The sequence below is a fragment of the Papilio polytes genome, unplaced genomic scaffold, assembly GCF_000836215.1.
Source record: "Papilio polytes unplaced genomic scaffold, Ppol_1.0 DF824047.1, whole genome shotgun sequence".
Lineage (NCBI taxonomy): Eukaryota > Metazoa > Arthropoda > Insecta > Lepidoptera > Papilionidae > Papilio > Papilio polytes.
Window position 1 is genome coordinate 3,892,678 of NW_013525157.1, and position 22,733 is coordinate 3,915,410.

A 22,733-nucleotide genomic window follows, 5' to 3' on the forward strand; every position below is an offset into this window, starting at 1 on the left:
AGGCCGATTTTAAAAATTCTTTCACCGTTGGAAAGGTCAGTAATTTGTGAGTAACATAGGCTATATTTTAATTTCACGCGGGCGAAGTAGTAAACAACAGCTACTTTAGTATACCTGGCTTTTAAAAAAGTAGGTAAGGAATATGTAAAGGCTCATGTCATTAAATGTTGCACTATAAAACATTGTAAGGCAAGAGGATTTTTTCCTATTGACATTTTTATGTTTTTAGTACCACGTGTATTAATCGTGATCGAATTTTCTAATAAAAGTAACATGTCGCTTTATAATTGTTTTCTTTATATAAAGTTTATTGTCACAGACAGCACGTGTTAGTAATTTCATGCTACGAGCTTTGATCTTATTAACTAAATAAGCCAAGTATTTTACACATACGTTTAGTGGCTGAATACTAGAGTCATTATTTTTTTTAATTTCGAATGCTGTATAAACTATAAAGAATAGGAATTACCAGAAAAATAGTGATTAATGCACGGATTTGAAGTAATTTTCTTATCAATGCCAGTGGCTGGGGTAACATAGTACTTATTGAGGTTTAATCCGAAGCGATTACAAAAAACGCTTCTGTAATACCTACTTCCAGGACTTTTAGGCGTTATTTTCACTTGTACTAGGAGACTGGAATCATTTACACAAGCTACAAAACATGTTTCGTCTACAATTATCAGTTCCGAGTACTGTACCTACTTCTTACGACCATTGTTTACGTCGCATGAAAATGTTTATCAACCGTTTATCATGTATGCTTTTAAAACATTGCTCTTTCAAAATTTTGTTATGCGCGTATGTCGCAATATGAGGTAAATTGCCTATTTTTATAAACTACTTTATTATTCGATGATAACCTAATGATTAACCGGTGAACTCGTGAATTGGCATGACAAAAATTTAAAAACATTTAAGAATTTTTACTATATATTTAGTTATTACTTACAGATTTGTAATTAAATATCTGGAATATTAATTAAATTGTAGTTATCAAAAGTTAAAAAACTTGCAAATAACTTAGAAGTATTTTGAACAGAATCAGAAGTTGAATAATTAATAATTATTCCCTAACAAATTGGCACTGTTTCTAAGACTTTTATAAGTAAAAATGATTATTTAGTTTAACGTTAATTTCCTTTCATTTCAAATTTATTCCTGCAATAATTCCTTTTCTGTTCTTTTTTTTTTCTTAAAAAAGTGGCGTTGGTATTTATTGGTGTAGCTAGTAACTTCTGAGGCGCCTACTTGATTACCTGGTTAATATATCGTAAAAACAAAACCTTTAAGTCACTGAATTAAAGTCGAAAGTTTCATATCTGAGCAGCTTTATCTGCCAGTACATACCTCGGCGTTATCAGCAACGCCATTGAAAAACAGCGTTTACGCAACCACTATTTATCAATGAAACCAAGTTTTTTCCCTTATCGTACACATACGCAGCGCCAGGTTTGCGACGACTATCGATACTAGCGCTATAAACACTTATAGTTTGTACAAATATCATTAACTAGCTTTCGCCGGCGACTCCGTTTGCGTAGAATTAAAAAAAAACGAATGTGAGTAGCCTATGTGTTGTTCCAGACTATCCTCTAAATCTATACCCAGTTTCATCCAGATCCGTTTAGGCTACAAACTCTAACAAACATCCATCCATCCATCCATCTATACATCTAAACTTTCGCATTTATAATATTAGTGAGATTAGTAAGATTGCATTTATAAATGTTCCCAAAAGACAACGTTACTCCTTTTCCCGTGTGACTTTTTCCTCATTTTACTATAACATACCTAAATTATTTCTCAGATATGGAAAAATACTACACCGATAAGCAGTAATATGAGTCAGAATTATTCCCTGTAAAACCTGTTTTATTTATACACATAAATATATTTGTAAGCTTTTTACATCTATAAAATAATCATTTTTAATTTAAAACTGAAATAGCATCACCTATCGTCAACTGCACTCGCGTCTTCATATCTTATCATATAAACATTAAAAATAAACCACCTTCCAAACGTCCGACAATAAAACAATTTAAAAACATGTAAAAAAGTTAACATTAATTTAGGTAAGCTTAATGAGTGAACAGAGTTTATAATTAATTAAATTATGATAATTTCGGGCGCTCGTAATTGGAGTGGCGAGTGTCGGTCGCGCGCGGCCGCTCCTCCTATGACTACAGCCACATCCCGCGCTAGCTAGGAAACAAACAGGAAACGATACACTCAACGATTCCGATAAGATTTTACAATTAAACCTACTATACTTTAGTTATATGGAACCGTGTATGAAACATATTCATTCATAGACTTAAAAAACATACAGACGGATTCATTACCTACTACTTTTGAGAAGTCGGTCAAAAAAAATCGACCATAAAAAATTTGAAAATGACCTTTGTAATTTATCCGCTCTTATTTGATTCTAATTTTCACGTAATAGTTAACTACTTACTTTTTTTAATTAACTACTAAAAAAATAAAACTGTAATAAGACTGCCTTCTATATCGTATTGCTCCCCCCACTATTACGCGTATTGTGTACTATTGTGCTTTCATTAGAGTTCCTAAAACGCATTACATACAGCCTGACATGTTCAGGCAAACTAATCAATTGATACTTTGCGTGTGGAAGAAAATTTTAATTGTCGGTTGATTGAACTGTACAATGGAATTGATGGGTTGCAGAACTTTCGACTTATGTGATTCTTTTCTATCAAGTTGACCAAGTTTCAGGGGAGTAAAACTCAAATTACGTAGTTCAGAAACGCATTTCATGATGTTATTGAACCAAAAATACTAACGAATGGTTAACTGTAGCTGTGGAAACCGCCCTTAAGTGAATTAATGACAACCTAGTGTTAAAACCGTACAAGTTAGTCATGAAGTGTTATTCACCTGAACATATTTTACGTAAATGCGAATACGTTAGCGTAGATGATGCTTGGTATGCACGCATCGCGGGTAAGCTTTCCGGCTTAATTAATATTTGTATCGCGTCTATAATTATATATACCCACCGCTCGTTTATAAATCGTGGTAATAGAATTCAAATGAGAAATGTATTCGCGTTAATGCTCTCATTAATGTTGTTTTTGTATGTAGATTTGAAAGTTTCCAATTGACTTGGCGTAATTAACGTAATTTTAAAAAGAAATGAATTTGTTTTTTTAAGTAAATGTAGTACATATTTGAAAGAAGTTAAACCGGTACGGTGTAATAAATGTATTTTACAGAGTTATGCGCTAAAAAAATAATCAATGCATCATTACATACAACTACAGGTTATTGCCGACGTCGCGTTGAAGCCTTTATTATTCATTATTACTAATCTTACTTTATAAATATTATAAATGCAAAAGTTTATATGGCTGGAAGGATGTTTGTTAGAGTTTGTAGCCTAAACGGCTGATCGAATCTCGATGAAATTTGGCATAGATGTAGAGCATAGTCTGGATGAACACTTACTTTTGTTTATTCTTTAATTCCACGCGGACGGAGTGACGCGCAAAAGCTAGTGATTTATAACTTTTTAATTTTTTTCCACATATAGAAAACTGGACAATGTTTTGTATTTTAAAATACATTTAAATATTAAAAATACTTGAGTAATAAAATTCAAAGGAAAAATGCACTCGTGTACGGTCTAAAGTCGTTACGTTATCTAATGGTGTAATAAAATGTTTTATGGTTATGGAGCTTAAGAAGGGCGAAGTATAGGTTAAAGTAATAACAAGAAATCACTTAATTTTTAATAATGATACTCGGAGAATTAAATTTTTATACATTTTATGAAGCATTTTTCGTAACAACGGTTAAGTCCAGTATACAAAAGAAATGGTCTGTTTTTGTCACAATTTTATTTTACTGACAATAAAACTAAGATTGCTAAGAACAGAAACATATGGTCAGCATCATATCATCACATAAATACTTAAAGAATTGAAAATTGCGATATTCTAAATGAATTAGTCTAAAGAATTCTATGTCTCATTCAATAGGAACTTTAAATGATGATGCGCCCAATTAAGCATTTAATTGAATGCACAGAATTGGACGGACCAATGGCGGTCAAGGCTGCATGTTATTTGGGACTCGGTATTTTGCATTAACTAGCTTCATAAATAGTTTGACAATAGCGTCAATGCTGTATTATTGACCTGCCTACTATATTTGAGCCTATACAACGAGATAAACATGGTAAAATAACACCAAGTGATATATGAAAAATAAGTACATCCTCCATGCAGTGTTAAAAACGCAGTACTTCCCCGACATATAAAATGTTTAACCTAATGGAGGACAATAAAGTAAGTACATTTATTTGATGTTGAGATATTGCACCATGGGAAAACACTGCCAAAACGTCGATAAATCAACACATTGTCAATGTTTTCAGATAGAATGAGATTGATCACAAAATATAAATTTACAGGAATATTTGTAAAATATAAACCCAAGGGCACGTTCGACGACAAAGTTAACACAATCCAAGCAATGTAGAAAACGAAACAACTATGTATGTAATAACAAGAACATTACACTGTACGCCTTCCATGAGCATTCAAGTGGGTACATAATTTCAATAGTGCGCCATTAGCACTTTTTATTGAATTTAATTGGTGCTTAAGTTTAGCATCGCGCTGGCGCGTGATGTAATTCCTTGTTACTCGTTAGCGCTGGCCCACGACACGAGTGTCGCCACTTCGATGCGCATTTGACCCCAATCGCCCCCAATCGAAGGACTAAATTGTTTGTTCAGACCCATAGACTTTGTTATGCTTATTGCAAACTATACAATGTATACTTTTTGCAACAAATTGTAACATTTTAACATATTTAATCTGGAAATCTGTACACTATTTGTTAAGGTTAATGTTTGATCCTAAATGTTACAAGCTGTCATTATCTAACCATAAACCAAATTACACAGTTTTATAATTATGCATGAAGTAGGAAAAAAGTTGGTATTACAAAAATAATGCAGCCTCTCAAAGTTAGGGAAAGAAATTTTATTTTAAGAAAATTTCCAATGTTTTTTTTTATTTTGTTGAAAAAATAACTTGGAGTTCAGGACACAGGATGGCTGCAATGTACTAAAGTGTGCTTTTTCTCGAGCTTTCTGTAATATATTTGTTGTGTAACCTTGTATTTAAGCTATAAATATATGGTAAAAAAATGTTTAACAGCCAATTAGCAATAAAACCATGAATTGGTATCATGGTTTTATTGCTAATTGACCCGATTTGAGCCTACCTACGTGACACAAGGGGCCCGAAGACTGATGGTATACTATGTTTATAAGTCGCCTCAGCGTGCCCCCGCATTGTGCAAATCATTGAGTTAATTAGGTGTTGGAATACCTATGCCGTTGATCATAACAGCTGGACCGTGGCAGTTTATTGTCTGGAATAATGTTACGTATTTATAACTTGAGGGATCTTGTGAGTGCTTTATGCTTCGCTCAGTCGCTTTTAACTAGTTATTCTATTGATTAGCTACGTAATATACTTTAGTAAGTCATATGTAATGGTGAAGATTCTTGAACTATGAATAAACATTAAAGGAAACGTTAATTAAAAATAAGTCAAAAATAAATCAGATTTTGTGTTAGATTAGAAATTGCAATGTGAACATCTAATTAAAAGATCCTCTTTAAATTGTAACGCAACAAAAATACACCGAAAACAAAATTACAATTTCAATTAATGTTTCTTTCAAGTCAGTGACAGCGAAGGTAGGCACATTGAGGCTTACTATATTTTAAACATAGACTCGGTGGCTCAGTGGTTTGAACACTTGACTTGTAATCTACAGGCTTTGGGTTCGAATTCCACCGTGTACCAATGTGATTTTCGATTTTTTGAATTTTCATATATACATAATTTACCCGACGCTCTTACGGTGAAGGAAAACATCGTGATGCAACCTGCACATATCGGCGAAGAAATTCAAAGATATGTGTGAAGTCAACCAACCCGCAATTGGCCAGCGTGGATGACTATGGCCTAGTCACCCCCCTTAATAGGGTAGGCTCCAAGCCCCTCGGTGGGGACGTATAGTGAGCTGGTGATGATGATGATGATGATATTTTAAACATAACAATTTACATACGCAATGATACTTATAGTAACGTTAAAGTACTAACTCTGCCTGATCTTTTGGGAAGTCGCTTAAAAAATGTCGTGTGGAAACATGCCAGAAAACAATTGGTACAGTTACGGAATAAAAGTTTTAAATTGTCAAATCGCTTGCACGAGACTCTTGAAAATAACGAAGTTCTTACAAACTTTAACTTTTATGTGCTTTTGTTTTGGAAAATCTTTATTAAAATGTGTGTTTAAATCATTACAAACTGTGTACTTTACAAACGTGCTCTAAATGATCATGAATATTGCTTGCGTAAATCCTATTTTTTGTCACATATTGTGATTTGACTACAATTGACTAGGTGTGAGTTGTTTATCAATTTCCAAAAGCATTCTCGATATCAAAAATGACAGCTCTTTGATTTAAAATGTTACCAGGAGTCCGTTAAAATTTGAAATACCCGTCGGCAGCTCTAGTCGGTTACACAATAACAACAGTTTTATTGAGGTTGTTTATACACCTATGATAGTTTTACTAGCGTTGGCATGCACGCGAGGCACGTGCCGCGGTGCGTTGACTTTGTTTATAGACACCACCGACACTGACGCCGCTTCTATCAGCAAATCGTGTGTAACTTTGTCAGCTAAGCAATCTAAAGGTTTAGCATAACATTAAAATCGCTAAATAAGTACCTAGTATATGAAATAAACAAAACATTTTTCATACGTTACTCATAATCATCTGATTTCCGATTTGTTTTTGCAATCTAAAATTACGACAAATGGTAATTATTTCCTACATGTTTTTGTTTTCTTTGAAAATAGCGATCAATACTAATAGGTAGAAGAGATTTAAACCTGTCAATGTTGTGAGAATAAAACGTTTAAACAATTTATCCTTGAGGAAAGTGGCGGCTGAACCGAACCGTTCGTGGCCAGGTACAGCAAATAGTGCTGGGGAAATACCAGGTATAGGTATTGGTACTTTAAAGTGAAAGGAATGCGAAAGCAAATATTTTTGTTAAAACTAACACAAAGGCAACGAGAAGACTTGTGACTATGAATTGCTTTTGTTTGGAATGAGCACGTTGTTCAAAGAAATATTTACACTAAAGTGTTTTGCGTAAATATCATGTCGCCCATTTGAAATAAAATAATGAAAGTAACGATAACATTTCTTTGCGTACTTAGTTTGCAGATAGTCACATAACTTGATTAAATTTAAATTTTGTTAAAATTAGGCGTTGATCATCTTGATATTCCAGGCGCTCATTCGGCCTTTTTTGACCGACTTCCTAAAAGAAGGAGGTACTCAAGTTGCTTGTATTTTTTTTATGTGTGTTACGGCATAACTCCGCCGCTAGTGGACCGATTTTTTTAATAAAAAAATATCTGGCTCTACTTACTCAAACGAGTTCGAGAGCTTATGACAAGTCCCCAGGAACGTAATGCATCTAGCGTTTTAATTAATATAAATAATACTCACCAACCAGTTCACTGCTTACAGGTCACTCTGTCGTGTACAGTCGAGCTATAGTATATGGGTGCGAGCGATGCTACCTTTATGCAACCCGTATTACGGCACTTCGCATAAGCATGTTAAATATTGTAACCTGGTTATATGATATAGTTTAATTTAATGCAAGAACAGAGAATTAATAATTCAGAGCGGCTCTAAATACAAAATCTCAAAACTCTGGACCATTGATGGTTTTGAAAGTATCCATTAGAACGAAATTACCACAAAATCCCTTGTACTATTTAAACCGCGAAATTCAAATTATTACAAATTCTAATTTAACTACATGTAACAGGACAGTCGGCTAAAGCAACGTCGCAATATGTATTAAAATGATCCGTTGGGTTATTTGGACTGGTATATTTTGCAAACGTGTAACACAAGAACACAGTTAGTGCATTACAAGAGAGTTATGGCAGTGCATTTGGCACTGCGGTGAGCGGCGTTGCGACTCCACGACGCCGCGGCCGCCCCATCAGATTAATAGTAGATACTTTCTGTCTGTTACAATAATCTGTGCTGCTTTGTAATCTTTAAGGAAAAATAAAAGAATATATTTTCGTTTTCATATTTTTTTATTCCTCTGTATCGGGTATATTAACATTTAAATAGTATAAATGCGGATCGTCAGTGTTATAGGTCTCTTGTAACGTTTGTAAAACCAGCGACTGAATGAAGTCCACCTGTAAACCATTATAAGCAATGTTAATTATTTGAAATAAAAAAACATGTTATCATGGAAATTCCATTTTGCATATATCCAAAAACCTAACTGGCTAATAATTGTATTTTTCTTTTTTGCAAGATATTTTAAAACTTACTTGATCTGGTGGACAATAACCATCGTCAGTGGATCGTGCAACAGTGACGAGTACGGGCGGAGGTAGACGACTTAGCAGTAATTTCAAAGTCCCACGAACGTAGTGTTCGATCTCTTGTTGCGAGCTGATGTGGTAAGGCAAGCCACCGTTGTCCCTCGTGCAGCCCGCCGCGAACACGGCCCACCAGTCGGGGCTATCGCTCAGCCGCTCCGCCTCCGCCCTCACCACCTCGGCTAGGTTCGACACCTGGAAGGAAAAAATATTTTACTTATAAATTGTACATATATCAGTTTAAAATAAAACATCGTATTCGATTTTTTTTAGTTTCTACGATATTTCGATGGGAATGGTTCAAGGTGGAAAGACACTCGAATAAACTTTGTACATGAATCAATGTTTTCAACTAACCCTTCGGAACAAATCCGTTTTCTCCCCTTCGTAGTTTTCAAGCGTGTTATTTTCTTCCAAAAACTGGAATAAGTGTTCTAGTTCCTGCAATTGTCGCTCCCGTAACGCGACAACTTTCTCCACTGTCTGCTCATCGTCGTCCGCCGGCAGCTCGAAACTGAATATCGGCTCCAAGCGATCGTAAAGTCCGATGTCTTCATATAAACTTAGGAATGGATTACCCGTGCTAAAGAAATCTAAATCTATATCCAGCACGTAAGGCTCACTTATATCTAAGTTCTTGGCAAACTCATTAATATAGTGTTCGGAATTTACATTAGATAATTCTGCGACTGTGAACGCGAATTCTCGACTATTTAGAAGATCAGAGGAGTAAAGCGCGTCTGATAAATAGTACGGTTCTTTGCTATCGACTCGAAGTAATCCTGTCGCAGGATGGTCGCCTACGTGTATGCGGCGTGTGCCGTCTGTGAACTGCCGGGCCCAGGGTGGACGCAACCACAGGACGCGGCCGATATGACCAGCAGCCGCCGCCGGCACTATCCAGTTCTCGATTTGCAGCAGAGGCAGCACGCTCTTGCCCGCGCGCGCTTCCTGCCCGTTCAGCATGCGGTCTATCAGCATGTCAGGGTGTGCGTCTAGGTGCACCAGCGTATTTCCCTCCACCGGCAGCTTTTTCCCACCAATCGCAGAGTAAATAAATTGTAACGCCTCATTGTGCTCTTCGACAACGTAAACGGGGATCTTTTTGAAACGTTTCAAAGCTGCATTCGGTTCAAAAATGTCTGTCATATTTTAATGTGATTCTTGTCAATGCAGTAATAAATTCATTACCTGGAAGAAAAAGAAACTTAATTCTACTTCCTAGAAAAAAAAAATATTAACACGCACTTATTACTTAGTGATCAATTTTACATATGTGTCGTTACATGAGTCTTATAAGCTGCCCTACATATAAATCCAAAATATAGGCAGTTTATGTGATAGAAAAGGGTGTACGGATTGTGTTAGGAACTACGCAGTTAGCAGTGGCACGGATTGCGGCGCGGCTCGGCTCGCAAGTCGCGAACAATAACACAGCCAGTGCGGAGTGCGGAGGAACGACAATCTCGTTCAAACAACGCACTTGTGTGCGTAAGGAAATTAATAGCAAGCGGTGCGACGCAAAAGCGAGCCATGGGCGCGCCGCTGTTCTACTCTGGTCAATATTGTGTAAGCATAAACCTTTGTTTGTTACTAAATATACTCATTCTGCGTGTACAACATTCAACGTAATTCACAATTTCTTATAAACAAGAAAAACAGTGGTTCTAGACTTAAAAGCAGCAAGAGTGAGAACGTAAAGAGATACTTCCAATTCAAATAATTTTCTTTTAATTAACGCGTTGAATTTTTTACACACATAAGGCAACACTAAATTAGTGCTGTTGTTTCTTGTAATTAAACATAATCTATCAAGCCATAATTAAAGTAATTAATTTGTTATTTTATCCTCTATCAAATGTAGTAATAAGATGCGGTGTTATTTCAAATAGGCATTAAAGATAATTAACACCTTCGACTGATTTTGAGCTATATTTATTAGGAATTCTACTCATTTGTGTAATTACTGTATATTTACATTCATAATCTGTGTAGTTCGTTTAAGGATTTAAATCTATTTCGTCCATGTAGTCATTTAAACTATAAGCCAAAGTAATTTGTCCGACGATTTTCGTAACGCGTGGAAAATCAATATTGTACGTCCAAAAGTTGTGGTAATACAAATACAAACAGTATAATAGTGCGATACATCACAGATGTCATCAAATCGAAGCCGATATTTCCTATCGCATTAGTGGTAGCGTGTTTCCGGGCGGCGCGATGCGTAGATGCGCGGTGCGCCTTGCGGCGAGGGGCGTACGGGGGCGGCGGGGTGTTGTGACGGCTGCCGAGGTCGATAGTGCGCGTCGCTGACGTCACTACGCTACTACTCCCGTCCAAACACCCCCCGCAGTATCGCCCCTCACCCCCGTGACCTATTGCGTCGCTACGCCCACCTGGGTCAAGGCGCGAAAATTGCGATGGATCCGCCCGCCCCAGCCCCGACCACCAAATGCCGCTAAAACACAAACATTCTTTGCTCTGTCCTATTTTCTCCTCGGAGGTTTTATTGTGATGCGCAGTAAGGCTTACACAAAAGTTTAACGCTGAAAACCTTTTAGCTCTATACATTTTTGTTTGGAAAAAACAAATGTTTTGCATAGTGTTGCATAACCACAACACAGATAATCTATATAAAAATAGGAACCATCGCCATATTGCGGAATACCTACGGAATTATTTTCTTGTAATGCCTACAGCAATTTCGTTAAAAATATAAAATCGTGGGATTATTGATAATTGTACTTTATTGAAATGTTTTTTTTTTTGGTATTTCGACGATAAAAAAATATATAAAAAAACGAAGTTAGCTCATATTCCAGCAGTAAAGGTTGAAGTTAACTTAGAAAATAATGTTTTGTGTCAAAACCGTTTGCCAAATTAAAATTTAAACAAAGACCAAAAATCTTTTAAATTATACTATCTATCTGAGAAAAATACTTGACTGTAACAGTACAGATGGTTACAAAAATATTATTAAAAATAGTTTTGACGTTTGAGTTTTCTAGCCCCCTGATGATTAGATGACAAAGATTTATTTTACAAATAGGTGTAGTTTCACAAAAAAAACCATGGTTTTAATATGAATAAAATTTATTTAAGGACTTTTGCAAATTTTAGTCCACTAGCGCCCAAACAAAGCAACTTTTTGGACGGAGGTAGGTTGGGTCAAATGGTCATATTTTCAATAAAGGAATCTGTGTTAGTCCATTGTACATAATTTTCCATACAGCTGTAGAATTTTATATGGCAACACAAAGAGATACATCTTTCAGATACATCTAATACTATTTCAAATATGGATTTAACCAGAGTAAACATCAGGAGCACCTGAAATTTACTTGTATTATACAATACAAGTTGTATATATGCATACATGTATGTAGAGAGAGTTAAGGTCTACACCAAATGGAAGTTTGAATCTATGCTTACCTCTTTGGATTACAGGTCCGATTATTGTTGTAAAAACAATAAACTTAGTGTAAAACATGTTTTAACAGTTGGTTTTAGACACAAAATTGAAGTTGATAATATAACGAGTAAAAGTTTATTGTATTAATTTTTTTAATTTGAAAGTTGAATGTTATCAATTTAGTGTTAAGTTACAACCATGAACATTTTGAATTTTCATTGAAGGATTTGTTAATGTGTGCCATGGAACTAAGGTATTACATAGGATTTTAAGAAGTTGCCAGTTTGTATTTTAATTGGATATTCACAAATAAGCTAAGGATTATGTACCTCAAGATTTAAAATCTTTACTTAATAACTTGTTCATAATAAAAAATTACAAAAGGCAAGTATAGCCAATGTATGCTAACATTATAAAGAGGAGATTTGTATTTTTGTATATATTGAAATAACTCAAAAACTCCAAGAAAGATTTACAAATTCTTTTACAATTAAAATCTACATTATTAATGACTAACATAGGAATTTACTTAAATTTTATAATTCCACGTAGACGAATTTGAAGCAATAGCTACTACTTAATACATTGTCAGAATGCAGTTTCTGATCTGTGCACAAGTAGGCTCAATAGAGAACACAATGACCTGAGAAAACACCTTTTTGAATTAATGGTACCTTAACATATGCGCTGCCTAAGACTCAAGGCTTCTTTGATATTACCCCGCTAATTTCTGGGTATTCAATAAAGTCTTTGGATTGTCCTGAATGCCGGGTGATGCCGGCCGATGGTATATATTAAGCGTCATACTAACCTTGTTCTTTCTATCCATAAAATCAAAAGTGTTACAATTTTACTTACAATTCTAATGTTACGAAATATAACTAAAATTTATTTAAAAAAAAGGAATTACTGATTTACGGAATAAACACTTCACAAATGTCAAATGAACATATGTCAGTGTCATGTTGACATTTAGTAAAATTGCCAACATAGAAATTTCTAATAAGCCAAGTGAGAATGAAAAAGACTGAATAAATCAGATATTTAAACATAAAAGATTAACGCACAAATTGGTCTATAAAAACATTTTGTTCAGTTTACACCATTGAGGTAATAAGTACTACAGGAATGTGTTCTAATCATTGAGGTAATAATACAACAGGAGTGTGTTCTATCTGTACCTCTTGCAGTTCAAATAAACCCATGTGCTTAGGGCGTAAGAGTCTTGTTGCACTCAAAATGAAATTGAAAGGAGTGAGGGGGCTACATGTGTCTGATATGATTTCCCTTTCTAACAGTTATTCAGAGTTGCCAGATATCAATCCTTTCGTTGTTTGTAGAAAAATAGGCAATTGATGTAATGTAATGTAGTAAAAATATTTACTTTCAAAATGTTTCTAGATATTAATAATAATTTATTAGTGACATTTTAAAGCCATATTATTTGTTGCTACGGGTAAAACCTTATTAACACAAAAATTTTGCAATTGGCGTAAAGGTTTTCTTCTATTTGTTTGAAATCCGGACCCCTGAACTTACAATACCACATGACATCCCGACTCGGGCGTTAGTGACGGAGTCTTTTTTGATTTCGTGATATTTTTGAAGAATTTTAGTTAAAATGGAAAGAATTTTTGTCGTGGAAGCTTGCCGTAGCGAGTATTATACTGATTGTGGGTTATATTTTCACATGTGATAGTTTTTAACATAATTAAAATAACTTGTATCAAAGTTTAAGGCTTGCACATTTGCCGCCTTATAATATAAATACATCCAAAAATGTTCTTTGTTTCCTAAAAAACTGTTGACCTGCATAATCCATTCAAGTGGAAAGGAAAAGGGACAAAAGTTGGGCCTTTGGCACCACACTTCTTATCAGACGAAATGCGGAATTGCTTCCACTTCACGCCTGTCTTCCGTGTGGAGGTGGTATTGCACCGGGCGAGCTGACCCATTCGTGCGATGTTAAAGCAGGCTCTACCATTGTAATTTTTTTGATATTAAACTTAAAATAATAAAGGGGGCAATCAATAAAACAAAACAATTCTAAGTCTAAATAAATCTTTATTTAATATGTAATTTACACATGGAATACAAAATCTGAGTCTAAAATAATAATAATAAAAAACAAAAAGGGTTCATGATTAACTCATTTACCACAAAATCGTATTTTTGACAAAGAAATAGATTCAATCCTCTCTTGACAATAAAATGGCCATGTGAAATATCTTATATCTTAAAATTTAATCTAATGATATTTTAGTGTTATAAGTAGTATTACAAAATATACGACAACCCATTTCCTAAAATAAATGCCGTTTCAAAATACAACTTAACAGGGGTAGCGAACCTTAATACATCAAATTATGGCAATTTGGTTTGTTTTAAAAGAAATGTTTATTGCGACAATAGACGTGCCATCAATTTTGACTATGATTATTACGTCAATTCTTTTTGGCATGGTAGACTTCACGTTAGCTTTTCACATAATAGCTACTTCATACTTTTTTAATGATCGTCGACATGTACGTGTGCAGTGGTTCGCTACCCCTGTCTATAATATGCAGGTTTTGAGACTTGCACCTGTTCAAGTAATTACTAAATAATATTGTTAAAATGTATGACAAATGTTACCTTATGTTAACGACAACCACAATGATGTCAAAAAAAACTCTTAACCTAAATAAAGTGATTTTCTAGTCAAAGTAATATCTAAGTTTACTATGAATCATCTTTAGTAGATTTCATCTACCTAAATTATTAAATGGATTGCATTATTTAGATATCAGTGCAAAGCTACGGGGTGGGGAAATCTTATTTTAACAATATATTAGAAAATACTTACCAACACTAGTGAACTAACGATTTTGTACTTTGTTCACTAATAAACACGAAGATAAATATTGAACTTTGAGGCAGTGAAAAATGATTATCTTATCAGCGATCTCTTAATTTTATTTATTAATGATTACTGAATTTGAATGAACATTGCATAGAGGGCCTGGAAACTTTGACCTTTAATGTAAGGACTGAGTACCATTTGGTATTCATGATTTAAAATGTACTTTTGATTCTCTCATATATTGCAGACTTTTACAAGATACAAGTAGGCAAGGATACTCTATGGGGAAAATTGATATATCATAATTAATGTTATTAAATTATTTGTGAATGCGCGTTATTGAAGTCCAAGGCACTGGTAGTGAGGACAACTGACACGATCAACGTTACATTATGCGGCAATTCTCATCCCCTTCACGTATTTCTCCGATCTGTAGAGAGTAAAGTAAAGATTAAATTTATACTTATTTGCTAATTTCTATTTGTATTGAAAAGAATGTAATGGTTAAAAGTAAATATTGACCTGTTCACGGCGCGGGAACTTGTGCGAGAGTTCGCGGTGTCGCTGCGAGCTGGTGCTCACCTGCCGCCGCTGGCGCTCAGACACCGCCACCTCCTAACACATTACAAATATTATAATTACTGTTAAAGTTTATTACCTTCTATCAAATAATTTAAATATCACAAAATAGTAATGGAAGATCTTGACTGAACTATACAGCCGATATCGTTTAGGATATTAACATATAAAATATTTAACATATTTTTAGTTAGTATAGAAGTAGAAAATGTAAATTTGCATAAACATTTTAGTAAAATCAAGGAATACAAACAATTATTTATAAAATAAAAACAAAAGTGAGTAGCTTGTGTATTCTTCAAGACCATCCTCTACATCTATACCAAATTGTATTGAAATCCATTGAGCCGTTTAGGCTAACAAACATCCATCCATCTAAACTTTCGCATTTATAAGATTACTATGAAAGTATGACTGATATTCGAAAAAAAGTCAAAAATGTAGTTAATAAAAAGAAGGATTACCTCTTGATCGATGTTGTACAGCGTGGTAGTGAAGTGGTCAGCGACGAACCACTTCTGTCCCTTCATGACGATGTCCCGCGGCGGATCGTGCTCAGCGCCCACGTCCGCCGACCACACGGTCACCACGCCGCCCGGCTCCGCCTTCACCGTGCGGTGGAACTTGAACACCGTCTCCTGCTCGCCTGCCTTGCGGATCACCTGGTACCCGCCCAGGCTTTGCTCCTACAAACATTTGCTTTATAAACATATATTTTTGACTATGTCCTTGTGGATAAAAAAAATATAAGTATCCAATCATTCATTTAAATTTTAGAATTTTTAAGTTACCAAAAGTATACAATTTTTAATGGCAAGGTTATGTAAAAATGTTGAAAACAAAAATTAGATATCTTATAAAAATATATTTGCTGAATTATTTTTTTTTAAAGAAAAAAAAATCGTTTACTCAAAAAAAAAATTAATTCATTTGGCATGTGGTGCGATGTACACCGAAGCGCCGGTTTCGATGAATCCTAAAACGGAACACGGAGTTTTACAGCATAGAAGAAGAAAAAAACATGAATTAAAAGTACTTTTAGCAAATAGACATTGATCTCAAAAGGACATATCAACAAAACTTTCATATCAATCCAGCATTCAGAGTAAGGTTGTACCATACCTTCTTGCCCTTGTTGCGTATCTTAACGAAGCTGCCGTTGGGACAAGCCTCGCAGATCTCGAGGTCTCCCTTGGCGCTGGAGGTGACGCTGAAGTCCTGCAGGCTGCGCTCCTCGGTCTCATCGAGCAGGGTGCGCTTGCGCGCGCGCAGCGGCGTGCCGCGCCGGCCGGGGGTGGCGCGCCCGCTGCCGCTCACCGACGCGCGGGACTCCCGCGACTCCCGCCCCGGGGACTGACCAGTTATGTTCAACCTGGAAACATAAAACTTCATTACAACTACTATCAAAAATTTTACTATCAAAAATAATGATTTATGGATTACTTGTTACTTTGATTATGCAGTAATAATTATCAAGTGTTCGATTATTTTCTTAAAAATATAATCAATGAATGATTTCCGATACAGGCATTGTCTAGTGTGGCCATCGCCAGATTAACTCGAAAAACTAAGATAACAACTATTTTTAATTTACTTTTATGTCTAATTTTAAGTTATTGCCAAAATGTTTATGTACAATCTTTTTGTTGTTCAATAAATATTTTTTCATTCAATTTCATTTAGAATGATTTTGATCATAAATACTGTGTTTTCCTAAGAATTTCATTATTTACTTTGTCTCGTTACAAGAACCGTGGCAAATTTTCAGAAAATGCCGTACCACGGATTGGCACGATTGTATTTTAAAAATGTTAGGTACGGTTTACTAGCGGGCCTTTTTCGTACAAGTGAAAATTAAAAAAAATCCAAATGCATTATAAAGTAAAGTTTTCCACGAACCTGTCCTCCTCGCCTTCAATGAGCGCCCTGTAGGTGGCGATCTCGTGGTCCAGGGAGATCTTGATGTCCATGAGGGTGGCGTACTCGCGCAGCTGCGTGGCCATCTCGTCCCTCAGCCGCGCCAGCTCCTGCTCCAGCGAGGCCAGGTCCTCCGCGTGCCGCGCGCGCTCCGACTCCAGCTGACGCTCCAGCTCACGGCAACGGTTCTACAATACAAAGTTATTATTAGTAACGAGCTGTTCCCGTACATTCTTATTCGTACGTCAAAATGACAACAAACAATAATTTAAACACTCGGCGTCTCGGCGTGTGAAATTTGACAGTGAGATATTACCGTACAAAGGAGTTACCAGTGTAAAAATGTTCCCTAAGTCTAGTCTACATATTTCTTAAATGTCTTTGTAATAATTATAGGCAATAAGTTAGCAGTAATATGAGTGATACTCACGCTCAGAGCGGCGTTCTTGTTCTCGAGCTCATTGAGGTTAGAGTTGAGGCTGTCGATGCGCGTGCGCATAGTGCGCAGCTCCTCCACCGCCACGGTCGCGGCGCTGCTGTTGCGGTTGGCGGCTGCTTGCAGATTCTTCAACTACAGACATATTAACGTTAAAAAAATCTGTATAAAAATTATCACATTTATTCATCACTAGCTGTTGCCCGCGACTTCAACCACGGAAAATTAAAAAATATAGCCTATGTTACTCACTGATAAAATACATTTCTGGTAAAAAAAAAATCGGCCCAGTAGTTTTTACGTGAATCGAATACAAAATATATACAAAAATACAAATCTTTCCTCTTTACAATATTAGTATAGATGTAGATAATTATTGTTAAATATTATACCTAGAAGTCTTATTTAGAAGCTAACTTGATATAGAAAAGTAAGCCAATCTCTTATTTTGTAAGGTAATTTGTTGGAATATCAGTAACAATGTTTAATAGTCACCTTATTCTCATAGAGAGCTTCAATATCGTCGCGGTTGGCCTTGATGTTGGCCTCCTGCTGCTCGCGTAGCTCCTGCAGGCTCTGCTGCAGCTTGGCTTCATACTGCTGCGCCAACCGGCCGTCTGCCATACAAACACTTACATTACATGCTGTCTTAAATTATAGATTAGCTTTCGACGGAAACTTCGTCAGAGTGGAATTAAAGAAGTTGCGAAGCCTTATTCATGTTTTCCTCTCTATAATTTTAGTATGTAATTAACAAATTAACATGTAATATAGTAAAATGTATATGTGTTTTGTAACAACTAAGAACACAAATCAATTCCTTTTAGTCATCCTTTGTCTTCCCTCCTTACTTCACCTTTAGATGAGTAGTATCAACTCACCAATTTCCGAGATTTCAACCTGTCTGCGTGAGCGTGTCTCGTGCAGCTCTTGCTGGAAGACCTGGTCCTTGAAGGTGAGTTCCTCGCGCAGACTCTGCACCGTGTTCTCCATGTCGATGCGGCACAGCATCTCCTCTTCCAGCGTCTTACGCGTGTCATTGTACAGCTTACGCAACTTCTCAAGCTCTTTAGCCAATTCCTAAAACAGTTGACACATATTAACTAAAAATGTTCTAAGAACTAAACAAGGAAATATGGCAAGGAAAAGGTGTAAGGTAAAACCTTCAGTTGGTTAAAACGCGATTAGAATATCTAAAATGAAGATGTCAAAATGATTTCGTAAATATTCTTTGATTCGAGAGACACAAGCTAAATATTGTAGAGGTACCTAATTTTCTTCCAAATGTTTAATTATAGGGAATATACATTCTAGAATGTTTATTAATTCTTAAAAAACATACCCTCGCTTCATCTTGAGCTTTCTTCTTATCAGCCAAAGCGGTATTGTATTTGTTGCTCTCTTCGGTGTAGCGAGTTTCGTAATGCCGCACCAGATTGTCCGCCTGCTGCCAATCCTTGGTCTTCTTCTCCAATCTGTAATGATATCATATTTATAAATAAACCAAAACTAGTAAAACTGACTTAAAGCAGTGATCTTATAATCATTGTTAAAACAACCTTATTCATAAAAAGATAAAGTAAGAATTTGAATTTTTCAAGTTTATCATGGTTTATGATTGTTATTCATGTTAATGTGGCGTCCATTACGTAACAGTACGCGGAACGGAATGTTAGTGTAAACACGTGGAGGAGCCTCGCAACAGACACCGACAATAGCGTAGACACAAAGCTGTTATTGAAACGTGAAACGATTACTTCTAATCCAACTTAAGCTGTAAGATTTTATAAAATACTGACGTTATCAATAAATAAAGTGATTATCGTCTGTAAACATTCAAACAAGTGTTTGCTCTACACGGTTTGTATGAAAATTTAAAAATAATCCGACTTTGTGGACTAAACGAATTTACACAAACGATATCGCCGACAGAAGGTTAGCAATTTATCAACAGACGAGCGACAATTGAATAGTAATGTTTAGTTGAGTTTTTATTTTATTGAAGAAAAAATATTGTAAAAGAAACATTTTTGATATTATTGTAAAACTGATGTAGTTGTAAAATCAAAGGTAAAAATAGCTGGTAATCCTAGAGACAATATTGCCGCCGAACGATTAGCTATCCCGCAGAGATAAGACCTTGGCCGATATTCAGATAAAACTTTAGATGAAAAAATTATTTATAAGTAAACACGTCTGGACAAATGAAAACGTGATAAGATGTTTCGTCGCTCATAAACGTTTAATTTTTTTTATCTAATTTACTTATAACAGTTATTGTCGCGTAGATAAATATGTCGATAGATAATAAAATAACCATTAAGCGAGATAATTGTGTTATAAAATATTACATTTAGTGAATAGAATTTCATTGTGAAAAATAACGATTGGAAAATACTGTTCTTATATATTATCTAAAACAAAAAAGTATTTCAGACAACATTGTTGTTTAAATGCGATATAATTGAAAGGAACAGATGTCCGAAATACTTACAAATATAATTAGACCCGTAGTACAATGCGGGAGGAAGCGACGCGGGGTGGCCGACGATTACAATTTCATCTCTATGTTTCGATAATATAATGATAAGATATGTTAAAGGCACAAATTGGAAAGGATGTTAAAACAAAGACTTGGAAAAGCTATTTATCAAAGTCAAAAGAAAGTGATTAATTTTTTTTGCGGTATTTTTTTCACATGCAAAGAAACATTTTTACGTTGTTTTAAATGATAAATTTAAGAGTGGTTGTAGGTTGGTTTACAGTTGTTTTTTGTCTTAAAATATAAATTTAATATTAAGGTCGCGTCACCTTACGATAGCGATGATCACGTCATGATTATTTACGAAAATTACGTCATTTTCGTTCTCATACTTTGGAACTTATAAATAATTTAATATATTTCAGGGCGAGTGAGCTTTGCTAGCTTGCTTACATTACTTTTAAAACGTTGCTAGTTTACAGCAATTTACACACTAGTTTTAACTGACATTTCATTTATTAGGTTTTTTAGACTGCAATTACCTAAGTGCACATATAAACAAAATTCAATTCAAAGTATTACGAAAAATAATTTACACTCGTTCTATGATTTAAAATAAAAGGATTGCATTTCAAATTGTTTATCTAATAAGATTTTTTAATTAAAGTATTATATTACTTATCTCTTAAGCCATTAAGTATAAGGTAATATTTAAGAAAAAAAATAATTTAGGACATTAACCTATAGTATTTTTTTTATAGAAGGTTGCAAGAAAGCATTTGATCACCTAAAATTAACACTATGTTATTTATGTTTTAAATATTGCTTCTCGCATTATTGAGATAGTGATAAAAAACACAGATATTCAATTAAAATAGCAAAATAAACAGGATATAATGTTGATTCAAGGTCAAATTGTTTATTTACATTTTTATTTAGAGTCAATGTTTGTAACTATTGTTTGTGTAGTAACTATCCAATTTTTACATGTGTGCGAAATAATCATTGTTTATCATTTTATTAGCTTTAGCTCTAAAAGTAAAACTGGTGCAATGGAGCTAGGTCAGCATTACCTTGACACCGTTACAATGTGTACAAGTTTACTATCAGCATTTTCAATGAGAGATTTTCGCAAAGATATCCTCTTATTGTAGATATAAGGTTTTTTAACAAAAGTTAAATGAACACATTATTAGTGTTGTTTGAAATTATAGTCATCTATACAACTTTGTCAAGGATCTTTACAAAGAAATCCATTTATTTTTTGATAATGCTATACAAACATATTACTACTACCCACATTAAAAATCCAGATGTTTCCGTTATCATAATCTACAAGGAATGATTAGTAAATATACAAAATATTTTTATGATTGTTTTCTAATGAAAGAGAACTTCAATTAGGTGTTTGTGAATGTGTAAAATGAACCATTTGTTTGTGTACAGATTATAATCTTTAGTAATAATTAGGAAAAGTATAATAACATTATGTCTTATTGTAGGATATCCTACTATTCTACATGCGTTTTTGCAAGGTGTTGCATTCTTATCTGAAAATTTCAAACTAAGTGATATGGCAATGTTTAATCGCGCGAGTCTTCGTTATGTGAAAACGAAAATTGTAAATAATGTCAAGTTGTTTACAAAACTGAATACTTTAAAACGAAGAGTATAGGTATTCGATTAATGTTATTTAGGTATGTTAAATTGGGATATGATGTCACTGTCGTAAAGGCGAGGTCGCCCGCACTCGTCACCGCTCCCGCGCGCTAAACGCCGCCGATGACGTAAACTTTATGCTAAGGTTAGCTTACCGGAAGAAATTCCTTCACGCGACCATCAACTAATGTATTATTTTAATTCCTAAATATAACTTAATTTATCATTAAACCAAATTCAATTAAATACTTACTTCTTTGCTAACTCATTGTTTTCTTCGCGTAATCTTTTTAGGTCTATGTCCATTCTAGCTTTTTCACGGCATGTTTCATCCAACATCCTCCGAGCTTCCTGAAGCTCATGTTCATACATTCCCTTGATATTGGATACCTCGCGGGTGACGACCTCCTGTGTAGTTTGTATCTCGCGACGCAACCCTGAATTTTCACTTTCAAGTTGACGAACTTTGTCGATATATGCCGCAAGGCGATCATTGAGGTTTTGTAAGGCATCTTTTTCTTGCAATCGGGTATGTCTTGTAGGACTTAGAGGGCTGCTAGGGCGGCCGGCCGCGCTAGAAGAACGGCTGCCAACCGGAGTGCTTGATTGAGGTGGGCTCTGCATAGATGACACAACACTTACATTAGACGAGGATGTAACAGTCTTTTTGGATTTTGATGACATGGTGAATTACTTTTAAGTCACAATAAACAAGTTAAGCACAATTTGAGCACTTGCAATTAGTTGCAAGCGTTGATTTTCGTGATCTCTCCAAGCGAATCTAAAAAAACCAACCGAGTAAGGACGCGTTATCACGTGACTATGAGTCATGAAAAATGTTGCCATTTGATTTTAACTTTTTACCTACCAAAAAGAACATTGACAGCAGTGCCAAAATAAGGGAAAATCAGAAAAGA

The 22,733-nt window shown here is 35.0% G+C and overlaps 2 protein-coding genes across 3 annotated transcripts; both read right to left on the minus strand.

The window, feature by feature from the left end:
• Positions 1–8,173: 8,173 nt before the first annotated feature.
• LOC106100782 (UPF0489 protein C5orf22 homolog) lies at positions 8,174–12,843 on the minus strand. 2 transcript variants are annotated; one of them, XM_013279806.1, is made up of 4 exons: positions 12,713–12,843; positions 8,847–9,680; positions 8,439–8,684; positions 8,174–8,300 (listed from the first exon to the last, which is right to left on the minus strand). In XM_013279806.1, the coding sequence occupies exons 2-4, from the start codon at positions 9,636–9,638 to the stop codon at positions 8,193–8,195; spliced, it is 1,146 nt and encodes a 381-aa protein (XP_013135260.1). In that variant the 5' UTR covers positions 9,639–9,680; positions 12,713–12,843; the 3' UTR covers positions 8,174–8,192. The 2 variants fall into 2 exon arrangements, with proteins under 2 accessions (XP_013135260.1, XP_013135261.1); XM_013279807.1 differs by lacking the exon at positions 12,713–12,843 and adding an exon at positions 12,576–12,690.
• A 1,102-nt stretch (positions 12,844–13,945) lies between these two features.
• LOC106100727 (lamin-C-like) lies at positions 13,946–22,644 on the minus strand. The gene is made up of 10 exons (XM_013279728.1): positions 22,070–22,644; positions 19,018–19,150; positions 18,557–18,755; positions 18,171–18,292; positions 17,670–17,810; positions 17,222–17,427; positions 16,445–16,694; positions 15,787–16,008; positions 15,266–15,358; positions 13,946–15,173 (listed from the first exon to the last, which is right to left on the minus strand). Exons 1-10 carry the CDS (start codon positions 22,498–22,500, stop codon positions 15,129–15,131), a joined length of 1,842 nt encoding a protein of 613 aa, XP_013135182.1. The 5' UTR covers positions 22,501–22,644; the 3' UTR covers positions 13,946–15,128.
• Positions 22,645–22,733: the final 89 nt, after the last annotated feature.

Bases quoted from the DNA above. Each gene is read 5' to 3' on its own strand.
- LOC106100782 (XM_013279806.1), bottom strand. From the start codon at position 9,638: ATGACAGACATTTTTGAACCGAATGCAGCTTTGAAACGTTTCAAAAAG. The intron at 8,685-8,846 runs GTTAGTTGAAAA...TTTTCCTTCCAG, and splicing joins AAACGGATTTGTTCCGAAGG to GTGTCGAACCTAGCCGAGGT. The intron at 8,301-8,438 runs GTAAGTTTTAAA...AATGGTTTACAG, and splicing joins GTTATTGTCCACCAGATCAA to GTGGACTTCATTCAGTCGCT.
- LOC106100727 (XM_013279728.1), bottom strand. From the start codon at position 22,500: ATGTCATCAAAATCCAAAAAGACTGTTACATCCTCGTCTAATGTAAGT. The intron at 17,811-18,170 runs GTGACTATTAAA...ATATGTCTGTAG, and splicing joins AAGCTCTCTATGAGAATAAG to TTGAAGAATCTGCAAGCAGC. The intron at 15,359-15,786 runs GTAATCCTTCTT...GTAATGTGTTAG, and splicing joins TGTACAACATCGATCAAGAG to GAGGTGGCGGTGTCTGAGCG.